The sequence below is a fragment of the Benincasa hispida genome, chromosome 9, assembly GCF_027475165.1.
Source record: "Benincasa hispida cultivar pf3 chromosome 9, pf3_genome.v1.1, whole genome shotgun sequence".
In the NCBI taxonomy this organism is placed as follows: Eukaryota; Viridiplantae; Streptophyta; class Magnoliopsida; order Cucurbitales; family Cucurbitaceae; genus Benincasa; species Benincasa hispida.
The window spans coordinates 83,067,989-83,088,155 of NC_143486.1; the positions used below are offsets into that span (position 1 = coordinate 83,067,989).

Genomic DNA, 20,167 nt, shown 5'->3' on the forward strand with positions numbered 1-20,167 from the left:
GCATTTCAGGTCAGAAGGGTGTTTTATGCCTATTTCGAATTTAGCTTTCCCATTTTTTTGGATAACATAAAATTTTAATGAATATAAACTTCTACAAAACGGTACTTTGAGGTACTTACTCGTTAGGTGAGTTTTTTTTTTCTCCCTCCCCTTCATCCCAATTTTTCCGGGGCTAAACTCACTTTGGTCTATGTTATTGGATTTGACGATCTAAGGCTATTTTGTTGTTTCAATTATAATACAATCACAAAATGGCAATATGGGACACAAATTATCAGTAGAATCGAATGATTAAAAAAGAAACACGTTCTCTGCATTGAATAGACCATTTTAGCTTGCGTCAGTTTTCATAATATTCGAATTTCTCCTTTGATGTGTTCGCAAATCGCATCATGAAATAATTATCAATAATTGTTGAAAAACTGCAGTCAAAGTAAGATAAAATTATTTTGATGGAACAGAGAATAAATATTTCTGATAAAATTAAATAGCTGCAACACAAACTGGGGATGTAATCACTTATTTTATTAACTCACCATTTTGTTCCTTTCTATAAAAAAATATTTTCTGTACAACATATTGGTGATTAGAATCAGATACAAACACTAATGGAACAACTGAAATTTCCTTAGGAAAGACACCAACAACTCAACACAACACTAAAAATGTTTAGTGGGAAAGCAGTTACAGGATATCTTTGTTGATATGTATTTATATTGTAGATATAATTAGGTGTCATTTATCGTACTTTCATATCTCCTAGATTAGGGTTTCTTAATTACCTATATATTTGTATCTTCAGCCTGATTAAGAGAATAAGAATTATCATTTTCTCTAAACTTCTGAGTATATGGTATCATCTAGGGTTCAGAATATTTGTTCGGCAACTACGTTAGGCTTTACGCTTCTCACAAGGTTAGGGTTTGAGTTGAGTCATCAAGTTTTGAGTGACCGTTTGCCTCACCACCCATCCTAAGAGAAGCGCTGTCACCGTCCAATCACGTCTATAGCCGTCTGTTGCCGGAAACAACCGCTCGTGAGGCTCATGCGCCGTTGGAACAACAGTTTTCCTTCACCACGCGTCGGCACGTGGGAGTGCGTGGAGCTTCATCTCCATTTTTAGACAGTTGGGTTCTTCTCGACTCATCGTTTATGATCATTCTGTGCATTTGGTTTCATTGAAATTTGCTTGTTTGTGAGTTTTTTGGATAAAATACCCTTTTGTGCTTAGGGTTTGTTGCTGCCTTGTTCAACTTGGAGTAGTTTTGCTCTTTTGTTTGCCTTTGATTTCGGTTCTAGTTTGTTCTTTCTCCTTGTGAGGTCTACAAATTACTTATTAGCTCATAATGGATGAAGTGAAGCATATAGTCGTCTTTAATGTAATTCCCGGACACAAATTAAATGGATCGAATTACTATGATTGACATCGAACGATTAAATTTTACTTGCTTAGTACAGATATGGATGATCATGTGACGGAGGAACCACCGAAAGATGAAAAGAAAAAGGCTTGGCTTCGTGATGACGTTCGACTTTATCTTCAGATTAAGAATTCTATTGAGAGTGAGGTTATTGGTTTGGTAGATCATTGTGATTCTATGAAATAACTCTTAGAATTCTTAGAATTTCTGTACTCTAGGAAAAAACATGTTCATAGAATGTTTGATGTCTGTATGCAATTCTTTCGAGCGGAATAGAAAGCAAAATCTGTTAAAAGTTATTTTATGAGGCTTAAGAAAACAGCGGTTGAACTTGCCTTATTATTGCCGTTTAGTCCTAATGTCAAAGTTCAACAAGCTCACGAGAAAAGATGGTTGTTATGATATTTTTTATTAGACTTTTCCCTGAGTTTGGAATGACTAAAACATAGATTCTTTCAGACTATAAAATTCTATCATTAGAGGAAGCCTTCAGTCGTGTTCTCTATATTGAGAGTTCTCAGTCCAGTTCGCATGTTTCTCAACCGAACAAGTAAGAATAATAATACCTTCCATGGCACTTCAGGGACGGCCAACAATTTTCAGAAACCTAGTTATGATAATCAAATATCAGATTCTCCAGAGATCGTATGTCACTATTGTCGTAAGCCAAAACATATGAAATGTGATGTCGGAAATTGTTGCATAAGACTCACCAGTGATATGGCTAAAAAATCTGTTACCATCTCTACTGACGACTTTGCTAAATTTCAAATTTTCCAAGAATCATTGCAGCCATCTTCTTCATCTAATCCTATTGCCACCATTGTCGAGACAGTTAATACGAAATGTCTTCTTATACCATTTACCAAATTGGTTGTAGACTCTGGGGCCACCACCCATATGACATTATGCCTCTGTCTCCTGTCTCATCTCCGTCTGTCACCTTGGCAGATAGATCAACCTCCTCTGTCCTTGGATCCGATACCATTTCTCTCACTCCATCACTCTCTTTATCCTCTGTCTTACATTTGACTCAATTGTCCTTTAACTTAATTTCTATTAGCCAACTTACTCGTGACCTTAATTGCTTTGTCTCATTTTTTCCTGGTTATTGCTTGTTTCGGGATCGTATGATGAAGAAGATTATTGGTAAAGGACATGAGTCGGGGGGGTCTTTACATCTTCAACAATCAGATACCAAGAGCTGTGGCTTGTCCTGGAGTTATATCCCTGTTTGATGTTTATTGTTGTTTGAGTCATCCATCCTTGTTTGTGCTAAAACTTCATCCATAATTTCGTTCCTTATCGTCTTTGAATTGTGATTCGTGTCAGTTTTCAATATTTCATCATCTTAGTTCTAGTCCTAGGGTTCATAAACGAGTTAATGCTCTTTTTGAGTTAGTTCATTATGATATTTGGGGACCTTGTCCTGTCATGTCTCAAACATGTTTTTGTTACTTTGTTACCTTTGTTGATGATTATTCTCGTGTAACTTGGTTATATTTAATGAAAAATCGTTATGAGTTATTGTCTCATTTTTGTACTTTTCATGTCGAGATTCAAAATCAATTTAATGTCTCTATCAAAACCTTGCGAACTGATAATGCTGGTGAATATTTCTCTCACATACTTGGATCTTACCTGTGTGGTCATGGCATTATTCATCAATCTTCTCGTGCAGACACTCCATCTCAAAATGGAATTGTTGAAAGAAAAAAACAGACACCTCCTTGAAATAGTCTGTGCCTTATCCTTTCAAATGCATGTTCCAAAGAATTTTTGGGCTCATGTTGTGTCTACTGCTTACTTCTTGATTAATAGAACGTCTTCTTCTGTCTTAAATGGAGAGATTCCTTCCGTTGCTCCTAAGATCTTTGGTTGTGTTTTTTTTGTTCAGGATATTTGTCCAAATCGTACTAAATTAGATCCAAAATCTTTGAAATGCATTTTCTCAAGCTATTCACGTGCTCAAAAGGGTTATCATTGTTATTTTCCTACTCTAAATAAGTATCTTGTATCTCCGAATGTTACATTCTTCGAAGATATACCCTTGAGTCCATCACCGTTGAGTTCTTATCCAAGGGAGGATGAAGATCTTTTTATCTACGGGATTACATCTTCTCCATCGTCCTCTCCTTCACCTTCCTCTATATCTCTTCCTTCTGATCCCCCAGTTATTCGAGTCTACTCCAGGCGTCCTCCACAGCCACCTTCAGATCCATGTCTTCCACCACTAGCTTCTTTGACATTTGATCCGGAACCGAGTGACGATCTTCCCATTACCCTTCGAAAAGGTAAATGCACTTGTACTTATCCTATTTTTTCATTTGTTTCGTATAACCAGTTGTCTTCTCCCACTTATCCTTTTCTCACATCGCTTGATCCTACCTCTATCCCTAAATCTGCCAATGAAGTTTTATCTCATCCTGGGTGGCATAGTGCAATGATTAAGGAGATGATTGCCTTGGACGATAATGGTATTTGGGATCTAGCTTCATGTCTGGATGGAAAGAAGGCTATTGGGTGTAAATGAGTGTTTGCTATCAAGGTTAATCCTGATGGGACAATGACTCGGTTAAAAGCTCGTTTGGTTGCCAGAGGTTATACTCAGATTTATGGGACTGATTATTCTGATACATTTTTCTTGTTGCTAAATTAACTTCCATTTGACTGTTTATCTCGATGGCTGCTACGTACAATTGGTCTTTGCATCAACTTGACATTAAGAATACTTTTCTATATGATGATCTTCAAGAGGAAGTCTATATGGAGCAACCACCTGAGTTTGTTGATCAGGGGGAAACTAATAAGGTATGTCGACTTCAAAAATCCTTGTATGGACTAAAACAAAGTCCTCGTGCATGGTTTGGTAAGTTTAGTCAAGCACTCGAATGTTTTGGTATGAAGAAGATTACGTCTGATCATTCTGTATTCTATCGATGATCTGAACATGGTATTACCTTGCTTGTTGTATATGTTGATGATATCACAATAACTGGAAATGATGTATCATGTATATCCTCCCTCAAAACTTTTCTCTAAGGTCAATTTTATACCAAAGATTTGGGATCATTAAAGTATTTTTTGGGTATTGAAGTGATGAGAAACAAGAAAGGTATTTACCTATCCCAGTAGAAATACGTACTTGATTTATTGTCCAAGACAGGTAAACTAGGAGTCAAACCATGTAGTGCTCCGATGATACCAAATTTGAAACTTACAAAGGAATGAGAAGTGTTTAAAGATTTTGAGAGATATAAGAGATTAGTTGGGAAGTTGAACTATTTAACAGTGACACGACTTGACATTGCTTATTCTGTGAGTATTGTTAACCAGTTTATGTCTTCCTCTACTGTGGATCATTGGACTGCAGTTGAAAAAATCCTATGTTATTTGAAAGCTGCAACTAGACGTGGGATCTTATATAAAGATCATGGTCATACAAAAGTTGAATGTTTTTCAGATGCTGATTAGGCTGGATCTCGAGAGGATAGGAGATCAACTTCGGGATATTGTGTTTTTGTAGGAGGGAACTTGGTGTCGAGGAAAAGTAAGAAACAAAATGTAGTTTCCCGTTTGAGTGTTGAATCAGAATATAGAGCGATGGGACAATCTGTGTGTGAAATAGTGTAGTTGTCTACGATGAGCTTCAGTGTTACTGTGTCAACTAAATTATGGTGTGATAATCAAACAGCTCTCCATATTGCATCCAATCCTGTGTTTCATGAACGAACTAAACATATTGAAGTGGACTGCCATTTTATTCACGAGAAAATACAAGAAGAGTTGATATCTACAAGATATGTGAAGACTGGTGATCAGTTGGGAGATCTACTTACTAAAGCAGTAAACGAAGCAAGAATAAGTTATCTGTGCAACAAGCTGGACATGACTGATATATTTGCTCCAGTTTGAGGGGAAGTCAGCTTGAGGGGGAGTGTTATGATATGTATTTATATTGTAGATATAATTAGGTGTCCTTTATTGTAATTTCATATCTCCTAGATTAGGGTTTCTTAATTACCTATATATGTATCTTCAGCCTGATTGAGAGAATAGGAGTTATCATTCTCTCTAAACTTCTGAGTACAATCTTTAGCTTTAAATGAATAAAATGATCAATTTTTTTTTTTTTTTTTATTAAAATGCTTATTATTATTATTATTAAAGAAAAGGGTGCTCTCTAGAACTAGCTCGAACACAACCTAAAATTATGGAAGACTAGAGGGGGAAAAAAATGGAATTTTCAATAACAAAAAAGAAAGAGAATATTGGTAGCAGTCTGGTGAATTGGATACGAGAGATTCTTGAGAGAAGAATAAAATCGGAGGCTTAGCTGCCACCCATTGCACCATATCAACCGGATTGCTTTACACTCTCAAAATTCCATCCGAATCCCATTTTCAAATGAATGAGTTCCATTGAATATTAAAAAGGGCAAATAATATATATATAATTGATAATTTTATTGCCAACAATGAAGTTGACGTCAGAGCATATAAAATATTTGTTTCTTCAAAAAAGTCTTTCCCAGCTCAGCCACAATTATGTCACCCTCAACAAGTCAAATTTACATACAAACCCCAAAAGTCAAAAAGAAAAAAGGAAGAAAAAAAAAAAACTATTTTTCCAATTGCTAAGAAAGAGATAAAGAAAGAGCTAATTTACATACGAGGTAGTTGCCATGGCATTGCCAACATGTAACCACAAAGGACACAACCTTTGGCTTGCTTCTTAAACAGAGGCAAAAAAGATGCCTTCAATAGTTTATTGGACTTTCTTGTCTTCAAATTGACAAAACACATTTGCATGCTCATGGCTTTCCACTCTCCATCTGAAGATCTAAACCCAAGACCCTTTTTTTTTGTAAAATTTGAGTCCTTTTAGAATGGGAAATGCAGAAGCTTTGTGGCTCCTCCATAGCTTCTTGCAATGTCTGTCATTGCAAGCTCATGAGAAGCCACTGCTTGCAAGAGAGTTTCTCTTATGGCGACGAGACACCTGAAGTGAAAGTTTTATTGTTTGGACTCGAGATGATTTGTAAACATGAAAACACTCCTGCAGATCTGTATCACTTGTTAATAACACCCATTCAGATTCGTCATCTAAATACTTGAGATCAAATTTACTTATGTCACTGATACTAAATCGTTTTCCAACTTCATTCAGTAACTCTTCGAATCGCCAGCGGTTATGCACTCGAAACCGGATTTTCTCCTCCCCAAAGGCGACTTTTACTCTCTGAACTTCAACCGTTTCGGTCATCCCATCGCTTTCTTTTGCTAAGTACATTAGACATTCAGTGGCTGGATGTTTGCAGAGGGATTTGCAGCTTTGGGATCTTCGAGGGACGTTTGATCCTTCCATAATTGATACATGTATCTCTACTTCACTTTTGACTCTCTTTAGCTCTCCATCACAAGGATTCTCTCCACCCATTTGATCTTCACTTCCGGCTTCGTTCCAGTGGGGAAGATTTTGATGGCTCCGACTAGAAAAGCATTGGCTTGAACTCGAGCTTTGGCTGCATGATGAAGATGGAGATTTCGATGCTGCACCTTGGAGGTTGCTCATACCAACTTCATTTTGATTGCTTGATGTTTTCAGGCCATCTCCAATTTTTGCACTTAAAAGTGGACCTGAACCTGAACCTGATAGATTTGGAGAGGCCAATTCCTGGAAATTAGAATACAAGGATCCAATTTGAAAAGCACCAGATGCGCCTTCCACTGAGTCAATTACGAGCTGGAGTTTCTGCAACGAGTGACCGACCTTTTTTATTTTTCGAGAAGGCCAACGTTTAATCCCATGTTGCCGACATATCCTTTTCAATGTGGTAGGACAAACTGAAATAGGAAGAAAATGGGTTAAGATGAACAGTTTGATGGTAGAAAGAATGTTTTCAAGTTCACATCCATCTTCACTAAGATGTAAAACAGTAGATGATAATTCATATGTTATGCAATTTGCACATAAAGTAGACTGAACACCACTACTTCCAAATGCAACCAACCAAGATACTAGTTTCGAGCTATAGGATATTTAGTTACTTATATATAGGGGGGAAAGACCATAAACTTGACCAGAGAAAACAGTAAGATAATTTCAGATTATGGTACTAATGCTACCTCCAATGCTCTTTGCAGCATCTTTTAAGCTACCCGCAAAATATTGCCGAAGAACTTGTAAGGTGATAGTTTTGTCCACCTTGGTTCGTCTTTTCTCACCAGTTCTTCCCAAACCTACATCAGAAAAGCTACCATTACCTACAGTCGCGCACTCTTCACTGTCCTCGACAACTCCATTCAGATCGTAATTAAATTCATGAGGCTGGTAACCAGAGGAACTTAAGACTTCCGCTGTTTTGCTCCCCTGGAATAATGAGACAAAGCCACTATGTTGTTGGATGTTTTGAACAGATGAAGTTAACAATGAATTTGTTGGATGACTTGTTTCTAACTGATGGTTTTGTACCTTGGACATTTCCAGCATAACGGATCTCCCATTTGCATTGACACCTGCCTCTCCGAATGGAAAGTTGCTTTCCTCTCCAAGCTTTACGTCTGTAACAAGATGTAAACATCGAGAAGATTGTTGCATATTTTCCTCCCTACACTCCTTATCTGTTACAAGACGCAGGCTCCTGCAAGATCGTTGTATAATTGTGGACAATGAAGTGAGTAGCACTCTCTGCTCTTCAGGATCTCTACAATTTACAGGCAGGAAGAACTCCAATACAAAATCGGTTTTACTAATATAAATGCAACGAAGGCGTATTGCAACCGCAGCATGTAATCCAAATAGCTTGGCATGGTGAGAAAGAGGATATTCTGTGTTACAAAAGGATGTAATATCACTTGAGAAACACGGCTCGTTAGATTTAAATGCCATCCCCACAATGCCTTCGCCTTTTAGCAAATGATGCTCAGAGCATGCCTCATGAAATTCCCGAATTCGTTGATCAGCAACAAAGCAAGCCCGGTCTACCGTAGAAACGCAACAACTGTAGTTCTCGTCCGAGTGCCGGCAACCCCCTCTACTTTGTTGGATACATGATGCCCAGGTTTGCGCCAAAGGCAAGCCATGCGTTTCACAAGCAGATTCCAAAGTGTTTTGAATCTCTAATAATACAGCTTCGTTGGACCTGTTAAATGCCTGCTGAAAGAGAGGATCAAGAGATAACTCTTAAGTGGAAAAAAAAAAATTGATGTTCAAATGAACAGCAGGAAAAGAGTTGCATAATTCAACTGTGTCAAATGAAATTCATTCAATTACCTTTTTATTGGGGTGGCCGATAACTTCAGAGCTCCTAAGCTTGACTGCCTGCAATCAAAACAAAAATTGTCAATTCCAATCAGTAAAGGATTCGTGAACTAAGCATGTTAAGCTTCAGCAAGTACTACAAAAATGTCAATCCTGAACCAAAAGTGAGTCTACAAATATGTTAGACCAGAATTTGGCTTCAAGACACCGTGATTCGAACTTCTGCCAGGTGTTATCTCAACCCGATTCATCTTCAGTGTGGGGGGAACCCAAATTCACATACACAGATACAATAGTTTTGATTCATGGATTACACCATTAAGAAATGTCTTAACGAATTCTTTACCTTTGAACTGTTCAGTTTAATCTAATTGACTACAAAGGAGCACATTCAAACCAATTTACTAAGGCCCTTACAATTACAGGCTATTAGCAAGCAAGCATATTTTTCTCCCGTTAAACGTTCAAGCATTGATAAAGGTAACAACAGTTCCTGTATGTTTGTGAGTGAATGAGATTTTATGCTGTTTTTTACAAGTTTAATGCTCAAAATTAATGTTATACAAGTTTAACAGATCCAAACCTTGAGGTAAATGTGATAAAGAAAAGCATAGAAGGTGAAAGGTAAAAATTAAAGATAAAATATCAAGGAGACCAACCTCAAGAGCTTTGCAAACATTCTCAAGTTCTGAACCATATTTGATCTGCTGGGTAACCATGACAACTTCAATGACTCCCAAACAGTTCTTGCTACCTTGTTCAAAAATAGGAAGTGCAACAGTTCCACGTACATCGTGTTCGTGAGCATGATTGACTCTCGGGTATTCGTCCCTTCTAAAGAATCGAACATCAGGAGTCCACTCTGGAACCTTTCTTGAGAAGACTCGACCAGGCAATCCCAAAGTATTTTTAGAATCTTCATCAGCAGTGAATTCATATTTCACAGAGACATCCCGGTATTTAGTGAGTCTTGTGCAGCTGGAATTCTGAGAAAATGGCAGATCATTTGTGATGAGAACATTTCTTCCCCCTCTATTTATAGGCACCCATACTTGTACAAGAACATCCTTATCTCTTACAAAATCTTTAATATACCCAACAGCTCTAATCAATCTCTCCATCACAGAAGCAGCAGAACCCAGATGTTCCCCAGGTCCTATCCACAATCTTCTACACAATTCAGAACCTTCAAAACCATTGTTTTCTGATTGACCAGAGCATCCCTCTTGCCCCATATCAATTCTTTTCCTCCCCAAAGACATCTCATCAGTCAAGACTTTCCTAGGTTCTTCTTGATTATTTCTTGCAATCTGGATCATGTTAAAATCACCATTCATCTCTGTAGCAGGCCATCCAATTAAAGGGTCTAAGTTGACACCAAAACTTGAGGGACTAGTATGAAGAAACTCAGTACCATCTGCTGTTTCTAACCAGCATCCATCCAAAAGCAGCCCATCCATGTAGTCCAAATCCATGGCAGTGTCAGCTGGAGCATCCAGCATTGTAGCTGGTGATAACATACCATCATCCATAAAAGAAAACTCCCCAGAAAACCCCAAGATGCTTAGAACTTCTTACCACTGAATCAGATATAGCCTAAACCGATCCAGTATCAGATACAACCCCAGAAGAAGAAATTTCAGTCCAGGTTTAGGAAGAACCAACCTGTTAAATATTATAAGAAACATATTCAGTGTATTCTATATGAAACAAGGGCAGGTTCAGAGAACAAGTTAGCCACCGAAGGAGACTTTTAACAAACACAGAGAAACCCCACGGTCAAAAAAGCTTAGTATTCACCAAAACCCAAAAGAAGGTAGAATAAAAATACAATCAACAAATCAGTGGTTTCATTTCAGATTCATATTTGCCAAAGTTTCACTGACTGATTCTCCCAGCAAAACACAGCAAGACAAGACAGGTCAAGACAACCAAACAAACACACCTCAACACAACACTGCTTCTTCAAGCAGTTTGGTCTGTAACACAGAAGAAGAAGAAGAAGAAGAAGAAGAAGAAGAAGAAGAAAAGTTTGAACTCACAAATTTGAAAGATTCGAAGAGATTCCCAAGTGGGTAGTTATAATTATTTCTGCACTGTTCCTGAAATGAGCAGGAAGAAGAAGTGTCTGAAGAATAGGAACATGAGAGAGAGGTCTGGTACAGAAACAGAAGTGAAGAATGATCTCCTGAGAGAGCTTTTTACAGCCTAAACCAGAAGAAAATCAGCAAAGTTCTTCTCCCAATAATGCCTCTCTCCGGCCCCCTCCCTTTGTAACTGCTTTTATTCAGTATGATTCTAATGCTAAAGATTCTCCCGTCGAATTTCGAGTATGACCCCACAAACACTTTGCGTCCGGCTTTGGAATTCTCGCTGTAAAGTCAACTTGCAATTGCACACTCTCTCAAACAAACAAAAAAAAAAAAAAAAACAAACAAACACAGAAAAATGAGAAGCAAATGAAAAACAGAGCTTTCTCGCTCGCTTCGCTTAATTATGTGATGTGTGGGTGAAAAGAAAACTAATGGCATTGATGAGATTAAAGAATAAATCTTTGAATACTTGACATGATTATTTAATTTGGGTAAGCGGAATTATATACAAATACAAAAAGTATCCATCAGAATCAGAATCTTTCAAATCAAGGGTTTAAAAAGTATAAAACTATTTAACAAGCACTTGCATATTGCAGGCTCCCCCCACTTCTCTTTAATCCTTCGGATTATCCACCACCACTCACCAAACCCACTGACGAACAAGATGAAGAAGATGCTCATAACAATTTTAAATTTTGACGATAAAGACGATGACCCAGTTCCTGAATTTTCTCCAAAAACTAATTTTAGTAATTACCTGCAATCTCAAAGCTCCTGAAACAGAGATGAAACTAGAAATTAAAAGTTTACTGCCATGTGCACTAATCTGACTGCATACGCTGCATCCAATGGACTTCCCACTAACCAATTTAGATTTAAAAAAAAAAGAAAAAAAAAAAAAAAAAAAAAAAAAAAGACAATTTTGTTGAACACCCAACATTATTAAGCATTTGCTTTTGTTTATTATGATATTAAATAAGTTTGAGATTCAGACGTCAGCCACACCCACCATTAAAATATTGGGATATAAAAAAATCTAAAGAAACTTCATCAAAAGATGAGCTCATCACCCATTTGCATTATTTAATTCAGTTCAAATTTGTTGTGACTTCTGCTCCATGTGGGTTTCCTTTATCAGCTGCTGACACAACCAAATTCGTTCTTTTATTCTCTCTTTCATAAACACCACACTCTTCCATTTCAGATTCATTTCCGACCCTTGTTTTGTATGAATTCATTCCCTTAGAAATGCTTTGAATCTGTTCTATGAATGAATGATCCAACATAGATTGTTATATATATGCACATATCTTTGTAGTTGTTCCTTCAAGATAATAAACCAATTTCTCTCCTTCGTGGATATAGTTAGTACATTATTAATGAACTACGTCAAACTATATATCGTTAAACAATCTAATATTAAAAATTTGTCTTCATCTATCAACTTAATTTTTTGGATCAATCATGATTTAACATGACAATTCCTTGTGTTTCAATTTTTTTTTCTTGCCTCTAGAAACTAAGGGAAGATAGAGGTAAGAAATGGATATCTTCAGGGAGGAGTGATATCTGGTGGTATTGTATTATAGAATGAGATTTGTATGGATCACATGGTTTTGACATCATTGCATCTTGGTGTTGAGATCCAATGTTGAAAGATTATGTTATATATTATTATTATTATTATTATTAATGTGTTTAAATTTCGGATGTTAATTAATTTGTTTTATAATAATGAAGGAAATGAAGAAATGTCATGATCATAAAAAAGAGGGTGGTGGTGGACATGATAATGTTGGATGTTGTTTTGTGGGGTTAAGTGGTTTTAAAGCCTCTCGTTTTTTACCAAAACAGACAACTCTATTAAGGGACCAACGGAATTTGGAAGAATCAAAGTGAGGGCAAAACCGTCATTTCACCTATGCCCTTGGCCTTGATTCCTTGAGTAGTCCCATTTGAAATTCTCATACTTCCTGCGATGCGACACTGAAAAACAGGCGGCTTTGGAGTTGAAGAATTTCTATTTCCTTTCATATAAATTATTGTTGTGATGTCATCTTCCTTAAATCAAAAGCTTTCTTTTCTTTTCTTTTTTACTTCTTTTTCACTTCCTTCTTCAAATATAATCAAACTAACTTGTCGGTTTTCTTAGCCTACCAACTTATGATATAATGAAAATACTGATTTTCTTCTTATATTGATGTTGAACTCCTAAAAATATTAATGAAAATGTCTACACGTCCAAAAGAATTTAAGACCTTCATTTTCTTATCATTCTAAGGATTTTATTTATGCCCACTTTAATAAGTGTTTGACTTTTTTTTTTCTTTTCAAAAACTAACTTTGAGATAATATTTATAAAGAACAGATAAAAAAAAATGGGCCCCCAAACAATGATGTAGAATGTGGGGATATACCATATCATGTTGGACCTCCAAACAGCTCCTAAAAATGACCATGTTTTGGTTTCAGTTTAGCTAATTTGAAAAGTTTCAATTTGGCTCATGTGATTATGTTATACTTTACAAATGGATGTATTTAGCAATATAGACTACATGTCACGTTTCTATTTACATGACAATGAATGTTTAGGTCTTTGTATTAGTTATTGTTTAAGGTTGAAGATGGAGTAATAAATAGGAACATATAGGTTAGGGTTTTCTTTCATGGGCACGGTGGGTAATTTATTGGTGGGTACTTTTTAGAATTTAAATAAACTATAGGTACTAAATTACAAATAAACTAAAACCATAGGAACCAACTTGATAATGTAACCTTAATTATAATCCTTATAATTCAAGCTCAATTTTGATTTAATTTTCATGATTTATTGGTTTCATTATAGTTGTCAATTCAAACATGGGTTAATAGATAAAACATCAATTATTATTTCAAAAGTTGATAATTGAATAGTTCGATCATATCTTTTTCAATACATCTTTTGTCCTTCAATCCTTTTTAATATGTAAGATTTGTTTTTTTTTTTTTTTTCTTTTCAGGACTTTTAGGTAAATGTAAAAAATACATTAAGTCGTGTTTTTGCATTAAAAGAAAATGTGAGATGAGAAAACTAAAGATGTTGATTATAAGGATAGAGAAATGTTTTAGGTTGTAGAAATTAGAATATAGATATTATAGAGGATGAATGATTAAAAATGAAAATAAAAGTACATAAAATATAATTATGATGGGACATTAAATCAAGAAAATGATAAAATTGTATGGAAAGGCTGAGGCTTTGATTTATAGAGCTACAATATTGAGATTTGAAAGAAGGAAAAATTAGGATCCAGAAATAGAGCACATAGGTTGGTCCCAATCAAGCAGTGGCAGTGCCCAAAAGTAGAAGTCAATTTTACAAACTCCCACTAAACAACAAATATATACCCAAATATGTAAAAACAATAATAACCTCATTCATTTTCTTACATTACATATCAATTCAAACAAAACTTTTCTTTCTTTTCCAACCAAAAAAAAAAAAAAAAAAACAATAAAATCTCTCTCTTTCAAAACTATAACCTATTGACTATTTAAATATTTTAAGCAAATTTGTGGTAATTTGCACGTCAAGAGAACTTTAAAGAAACGTGACAGCTTACCCAATTCTATTCCCCGCCATTGGAAGGTAAACGTAGCATATATTTGACAATCTAAACATAGTTTAATTAGTTAAAAAATAAATGTCGTAAGTTTGAAACAAGAATTATCTTAAGACTATAATAATTATTCTTGTTATAGTAAATACTATTTCGTATTCACCAATTAACTACTGTCAATACTATTTCAAAACTCAAAGTTGCTACAATATTTTCTATTTTACATTCATCATTTTTTTATTCTATGCTATAGTAGTGTTTACTATTTACTTCTCAAACTAAAATAATCTACACCTCAAACACAAACTATTGTAACCTAACTATAATAACTAATTCCTTACCCCAGACGCCCCTAAAAGGTTAGATGTATACATTTTTACATCTACATGTTGAATTAAAATAAATATATATTTAAAAGATTTTTGGGAGAAAAAGAAGTTACATGCTCAACCTCTAGACTTTTAAGTAAGTTTTTAAACTTTAAAAGATTTAAATATGCAATAAATTTTAGAATTTTTAATTTTATGTCTAATAAGTATTTTCCTATTCAATTTTTTTCTAAAATTAAAAAATCTATTAATAATAAAAATTTAAAGATTAATGTTATATTGCACACAAAGCTCAAGTTTATGTTTAAGAGATGTGCTAATTTAAGAAAATGTTGAGAATATGTTCTGAAATTAGATACGAAATTGAAAATTATGTTTTTAAAGTTGAGAAAGTTATTCGATACAAACATAAAAGTTTATGGGCTAAATTTGTGAAGAATTACTAATTAAATTTATTTAATTTAGCTATCTAAATAATTTTAGATGACTAATAAAACATCCTTTCAAAATCAAATTGATTTAGAAACTTCTTTATGAAAAAGTATACTTAGAAAGAAGAAGGGGGGAAGGACTGGGAGGGAGGATATAGAGAGAGAATATGGGGAGAGGGAAAAAAATCATTTAAAATTATTTTTTTAATTTAAAATATCAAAGCATTTTCTAAAATAATTAGAAAAAAAAATAATCTAGGGACTTTTTAAACCTATTTTAAAAAACTGGTTCACTAAAAAAAATACTTTTTCTTAATTTTAAAATAAAATATTCGAAAATTATGTAGGTTATATTTATTTGTAGATATTTATCATACATTTTATAGGTAAGCATGAAAGTATTTTTTTAGGGAAAAAAAACTGAATATATTAGAACTATAACAAAAGAATCAAGGATTCTGTTGCGTCTTCAATTTCTACACAAATTTAGAAATATCATGGAACCAAAAAATTAATAATAAATACAGAGAACACTTTCTATTTCTTAAAATTAAAAACCAAAAACCAAAAACCAGATGTAGAGATATTTATAGGGCGGGGTGGGCGGGGACGGAAAAATTTTTCCCTTTGTTTTTTTCTAATATATTTATTTTTAGCAATTTTGTTTATTCTCAACCAAATAAAATTATATATATTAAATGAGTTATTTCCAATAAATTTTTCATTTAAAGAAAATAGTATAAAAATTCATTATAAAAATAATACTATTATATGTTTAAAAATATAATTTAATCCTATAATTTCTAAAAGTTAAAATTTAAATATTATAATATCATAGTCAAACCTTCCAATTAAATACTACAACATTTATGACGTAAGATAGAAAGTTTTAAAGATTAAAACAATTTAGAAATGTATTAAAGTATGGAAATATTGAAATGAAAATTAGAAAATAATTAACTTTCTATACAACAAATTTTGTAAAAAGTATATAGATAAAATAATAATAATAATAATTATTATAACTATTATAATAATTATAATAATAATTATTATTATAAATTCTTATTCTGTTCAGGTAAACATAATAACAATAATAAATAATTATTATTATATAAATATAATCATATAATATATTCATTGGGATGGAGACGAGACCAGGGAATATAATCCCGTTTCCATCTCCTTTTAGCTAACAGAAAAAAAAAATTATTCCCGCTCCCTCCTTATTATCCTGCCACTACCCTACCCTCTGCATGTGAATGAAAAAATGAAGTAACCTCCCCTTTACCCCACCATTCAAAGAACTATATTTTTACTATTTTGTTTGGATTCTTTTTTTCTTATTTTGTCCCTTTTTCTCTCAATATCCAGACAATTAAAATTTCCAACCTCACACAGACAAAACAAAAAAAAAACAAAAACAAAAAAACAAAAAACAGAAAACAGAAAAAAAGGAGAAAATTAATGAAAGAATAAGTGTGTCTGATCTCAAAGTTTTTAAGATGTAACTTTTTTAGTCTTTAATTTTTTTTTCTTTTTAAAAAAAAAAAAGTTTAAAAAGTCTTTACAGTGATTTTAAAAAATAATAATAATATAACATTTTAAATTAGAAAATTGTTGTACAGAGAAGGGATAATTTTTCAAATTATTTTTCCAGTTTTAAAATGTAAAACATGCTATAAATTAAAACAGCATGGATTAACATCTGCATCCGATTGATTATCTCAAATCGCTTCTCCCCTTTACGTATAGTATAATTCACAGAAAAAGTGAACACACACCTTCAAATGCCTACCTTCACATTGAGATGAGATGCAAGCTTCTGGCCTAAAGACTTGTCCGCCTATTCCAAAATACCATATCAAAACACACCATCAATTCAATTTCATAAACAATCCTCCATACAACTTCACAAAAACATCCAACATACACACCTGAGACCAGTAAGAAATCCAGATGTTACGGATCTCGTGGGTGACACGAGGGTCCGATAAAGCATTCACCCATCTACCGATAAATCGTTCTTGCCTGCGTTATAAACAAACAAACAAACAAACCCCTGGTTAACAAATCCTCCTATCCAGTTACATGATCAGAATATGAATAACAACAATGTAAACACTTTCCAATAATTAATAGCAGACATTGGTTAAACAAAAGTTACCTGTCTGATGTCCAAGATCTGTATCTCTCTCCAGGCTGCTTGAAGTTGTTCTCCTTCTCAATTACACACTAAAGACAGCAAGAGGAATTTTAAAAGGTAACCATACTTGTTAATCCAACAATAGTAGAAGGAGTTGATGTTGAAACATTAAAAAAGGTACAATATTGATCACTGACCCTCTCACGCTTTCCAGTGTAAATAGCAGGTGGTTGAGGATACCTCGCGGCGTGGTGAGCAGGATCTATTCTTGAAGGGAAGTAATTGACCTGAAAAGAAAACCAAAACCAAAGACAAAGATCATAACAATCAAATTATTAAGAAGACCTGAAACAAAGCAAAACCAAAGACAAAGATCATAACAATCAAAGCAAAATCAGTATTGAAATACCTCTTCATCTCGGTGCATATAGTTCATGAAACCCTCATGGTGATTGTTGTGATGAGCACACTTAGGTGCATTAGCAGGGAGTTGCAGATAGTTTGGTCCAAGACGGTGCCTCTGAGTATCGGCATAGGAGAAGATCCTAGTCTGAAGCAATTTGTCATCTGAATAGTAGATTCCAGGAACTATAATGGCAGGACAAAAGGCCAATTGTTCATTCTCCGCAAAGAAGTTATCAATGTTCTTGTTCAAAACCAAGCGACCAACTGGCTGCAAGGGCAAGATATCCTCGGGCCAAGTCTTGGTTACATCTAGAGGGTCAAAGTCATATTTATCTTCATGATCAGGGTTAATGGTCTGAATGTAAAGCTTCCATTCAGGGTAGTTGCCAGCTGCAATTGAATCATACAGGTCCTGAGTAGCATGGCTATGATTACTTCCTCCAACACGAATAGCTTCTTCATCCAACAAAGACTTGACTCCACAGGTAGGCCTCCAGTGAAATTTCACGTAGTGTGCTATCCCTGCCTTGTTAATCAGAGTATAAGTGTTAACACCTGAACCATCCATGTGCCTGTAATCTCGTGGGATGCCAAGATCATCAAATAGAAATGTGAACATGTGCAGGCTTTCAGGATGGTGAGAAAAGAAGTCAAGGATTCTCCAATTCTCCTGGATGTGGGACTTGGGATTCGGTTTGAGAGCATGTACCATGTCTGGGAACTTCATACCATCACGGACGAAAAATACAGGAAAGTTGTTGCCCACAAGATCAAAATTACCCTAAAGAGTGAAAGAAAACAGGACGCTTGAAATTTGCATTAGCATGCGGTCATATAAACAAATCCTAATCAAAGCATGTATTTACATTTTACATTTAAGCAAATGGAAAGATGCATATTCCAAGCTAATAGAATTACATCATATAGTTTTACAGCAGAAACAAATTTAATTATTATGTACATCCTGCTGATGAAATATGATATCATATTATTGTTGCAATGCCTTGAATCTATTCATATATGTCATATTTACATTATTTACGTTTTTTACCTTGTTTAGAAAAATGTGCTATATAAACTCTTGAGGCACCTCTGTTTTGTAATTTGAACTATATTCTCTAATAGTAAACTATCCTCCCTTTGCCCGTGGACGTAGCATTGTTAATGAAACACAAATCTTTGTATTGATTATGTACTGTTTACGCTTTCTATTTATCTTTGCACAGTCTATCACTGCAATCTTGTGCTTCTTTTTAACATAAATGTCAAAACTGTTGTAATTATAAGTTAATGTGCAACCAATAAAGCATAGAGTAATAACACTCGATTACCTCCCTGGTGTAAAACTTAACAGCAAAACCTCGGGGATCTCTGAGCGTTTCAGGGCTTCCACGCTCATGGATAACAGTGGAGAAACGTACAATAACTGGAGTCTGAACTCCAGGGGCTCGAAGAAAATCAGCACAAGTAAGGTGGGTGACATCATGAGTCACCTCAAAAAACCCTTTTGCACTAGCTCCTCTAGCATGAACAACACGCTCTGGGATCCGCTCTCTATCAAAGTTAGCAAGTTTCTCCACAAGATGATAATCCTCTAGGAGAATAGGTCCTATTCAAGTATATTCATCAATAATCTTCTTTCAAATAAAAATGACAAACCACAACAATTTTGGTATTACCATCTACAGTGTAGTCTTGCTAATACTTGAACAACTACGTTCAGAAACCAATTGTTACCTCTGGATCCAATGGTCAAGGCGGAGTTGTTGTTCCACACCGGAGCACCAGAATTGGTAGTCCAGAAGGGAGTGTTGTAACAACTTGAAGGTCGTCGCTGCATTGTAAGGAACAGATGGAAAAACTTGGGCGAAAGATTCACAACAAATCCGAAAAATAAATCAAACGGTTGCGTGAAGAATACCTTGTAAGGATCCATTGCAAGAGGAGATTAGAGACGAACCCAGAAAGTGGAAGACGAGCTGGAAAAACTGGAAGGAACGAACCGATGAATGAAGAGACGATCAACGAAGAGAAAAGGTAGAATGAGGATTATATATATAGCAACAAGCACCCGTGGCTTGCGCTTTATTAATGGCATCCCCATCTTTTCTCACTTTTTTCCTTTATATCCATATTTTATTCTTTGTCACACCACACGCCCTCGAAAAAAAAAATCATAGGATTGTCTTTCCTCCTTATCTTTGACTTCTCGTTATTTTTAACAAAATGTATTCTACTCTTTCCCTTTTAGGGATGTTTGACAACCAATGAGTTAGATTGAGTTTAGATTCTTTACTATCTCAATATTTGATAACTAACTTTAAATATTGGTGGGGTTGAGTTGGTTATTTTACTAACTCACCTCAACTCTCCCCATCGGTCTCCATTGGCGATTATCGCTACCACACTCCGGCGACATACTCTAATGACCACCTTCGAGTGGCCAATTCCGACAACCAACTTCGAGCTTCAGTAAC

At 34.8% G+C, this 20,167-nt stretch overlaps 3 protein-coding genes across 8 annotated transcripts; 1 reads left to right on the forward strand and 2 right to left on the reverse strand.

Annotated features, from left to right (window-relative positions):
* The first annotated feature begins 1,460 nt into the window (after positions 1–1,460).
* On the forward strand, positions 1,461–3,954 carry LOC150034120 (uncharacterized). Its single transcript, XM_090317237.1, has 2 exons — positions 1,461–1,580; positions 3,319–3,954. Exons 1-2 carry the CDS (start codon positions 1,461–1,463, stop codon positions 3,952–3,954), a joined length of 756 nt encoding a protein of 251 aa, XP_090173363.1.
* A 1,914-nt stretch (positions 3,955–5,868) lies between these two features.
* LOC120085671 (protein NLP5-like) lies at positions 5,869–11,699 on the reverse strand. Of its 6 annotated transcripts, none has more exons than XM_090317219.1 (7): positions 11,538–11,699; positions 10,727–11,087; positions 9,344–10,349; positions 8,697–8,744; positions 7,896–8,576; positions 7,550–7,793; positions 5,869–7,267 (listed from the first exon to the last, which is right to left on the reverse strand). In XM_090317219.1, the coding sequence occupies exons 3-7, from the start codon at positions 10,214–10,216 to the stop codon at positions 6,372–6,374; spliced, it is 2,742 nt and encodes a 913-aa protein (XP_090173345.1). In that variant the 5' UTR covers positions 10,217–10,349; positions 10,727–11,087; positions 11,538–11,699; the 3' UTR covers positions 5,869–6,371. The 6 variants fall into 6 exon arrangements, with proteins under 6 accessions (XP_090173345.1, XP_090173346.1, XP_090173344.1 ...); XM_090317220.1 differs by having other exon boundaries at positions 10,727–11,057; positions 11,538–11,697; XM_090317218.1 differs by having other exon boundaries at positions 7,896–8,579; positions 10,727–11,057; positions 11,538–11,685.
* Positions 11,700–16,764: 5,065 nt separating this feature from the next.
* Positions 16,765–19,757, reverse strand: LOC120085656 (catalase isozyme 1-like). Its single transcript, XM_039041779.2, has 8 exons — positions 19,612–19,757; positions 19,428–19,524; positions 19,022–19,299; positions 17,695–18,471; positions 17,483–17,572; positions 17,307–17,374; positions 17,077–17,170; positions 16,765–16,985 (listed from the first exon to the last, which is right to left on the reverse strand). The coding sequence occupies exons 1-8, from the start codon at positions 19,624–19,626 to the stop codon at positions 16,926–16,928; spliced, it is 1,479 nt and encodes a 492-aa protein (XP_038897707.1). The 5' UTR covers positions 19,627–19,757; the 3' UTR covers positions 16,765–16,925.
* Positions 19,758–20,167: the final 410 nt, after the last annotated feature.

Bases quoted from the DNA above. Each gene is read 5' to 3' on its own strand.
- LOC120085656 (XM_039041779.2), bottom strand. The intron at 18,472-19,021 runs GTAATCGAGTGT...TTCACTCTTTAG, and splicing joins TTAAGTTTTACACCAGGGAG to GGTAATTTTGATCTTGTGGG. The intron at 17,171-17,306 runs GTAACTTTTGTT...TTTATAACGCAG, and splicing joins AGATCTTGGACATCAGACAG to GCAAGAACGATTTATCGGTA.
- LOC150034120 (XM_090317237.1), top strand. From the start codon at position 1,461: ATGGATGATCATGTGACGGAGGAACCACCGAAAGATGAAAAGAAAAAG. The intron at 1,581-3,318 runs GTAGATCATTGT...TTTTTTGTTCAG, and splicing joins AGAGTGAGGTTATTGGTTTG to GATATTTGTCCAAATCGTAC.
- LOC120085671 (XM_039041799.2), bottom strand. From the start codon at position 10,216: ATGGATGATGGTATGTTATCACCAGCTACAATGCTGGATGCTCCAGCT. The intron at 8,745-9,343 runs GTTGGTCTCCTT...TTTTGATTGCAG, and splicing joins ATGTTTGCAAAGCTCTTGAG to GCAGTCAAGCTTAGGAGCTC. The intron at 7,268-7,549 runs GTAGCATTAGTA...TTCCTATTTCAG, and splicing joins TGCTGCAAAGAGCATTGGAG to TTTGTCCTACCACATTGAAA.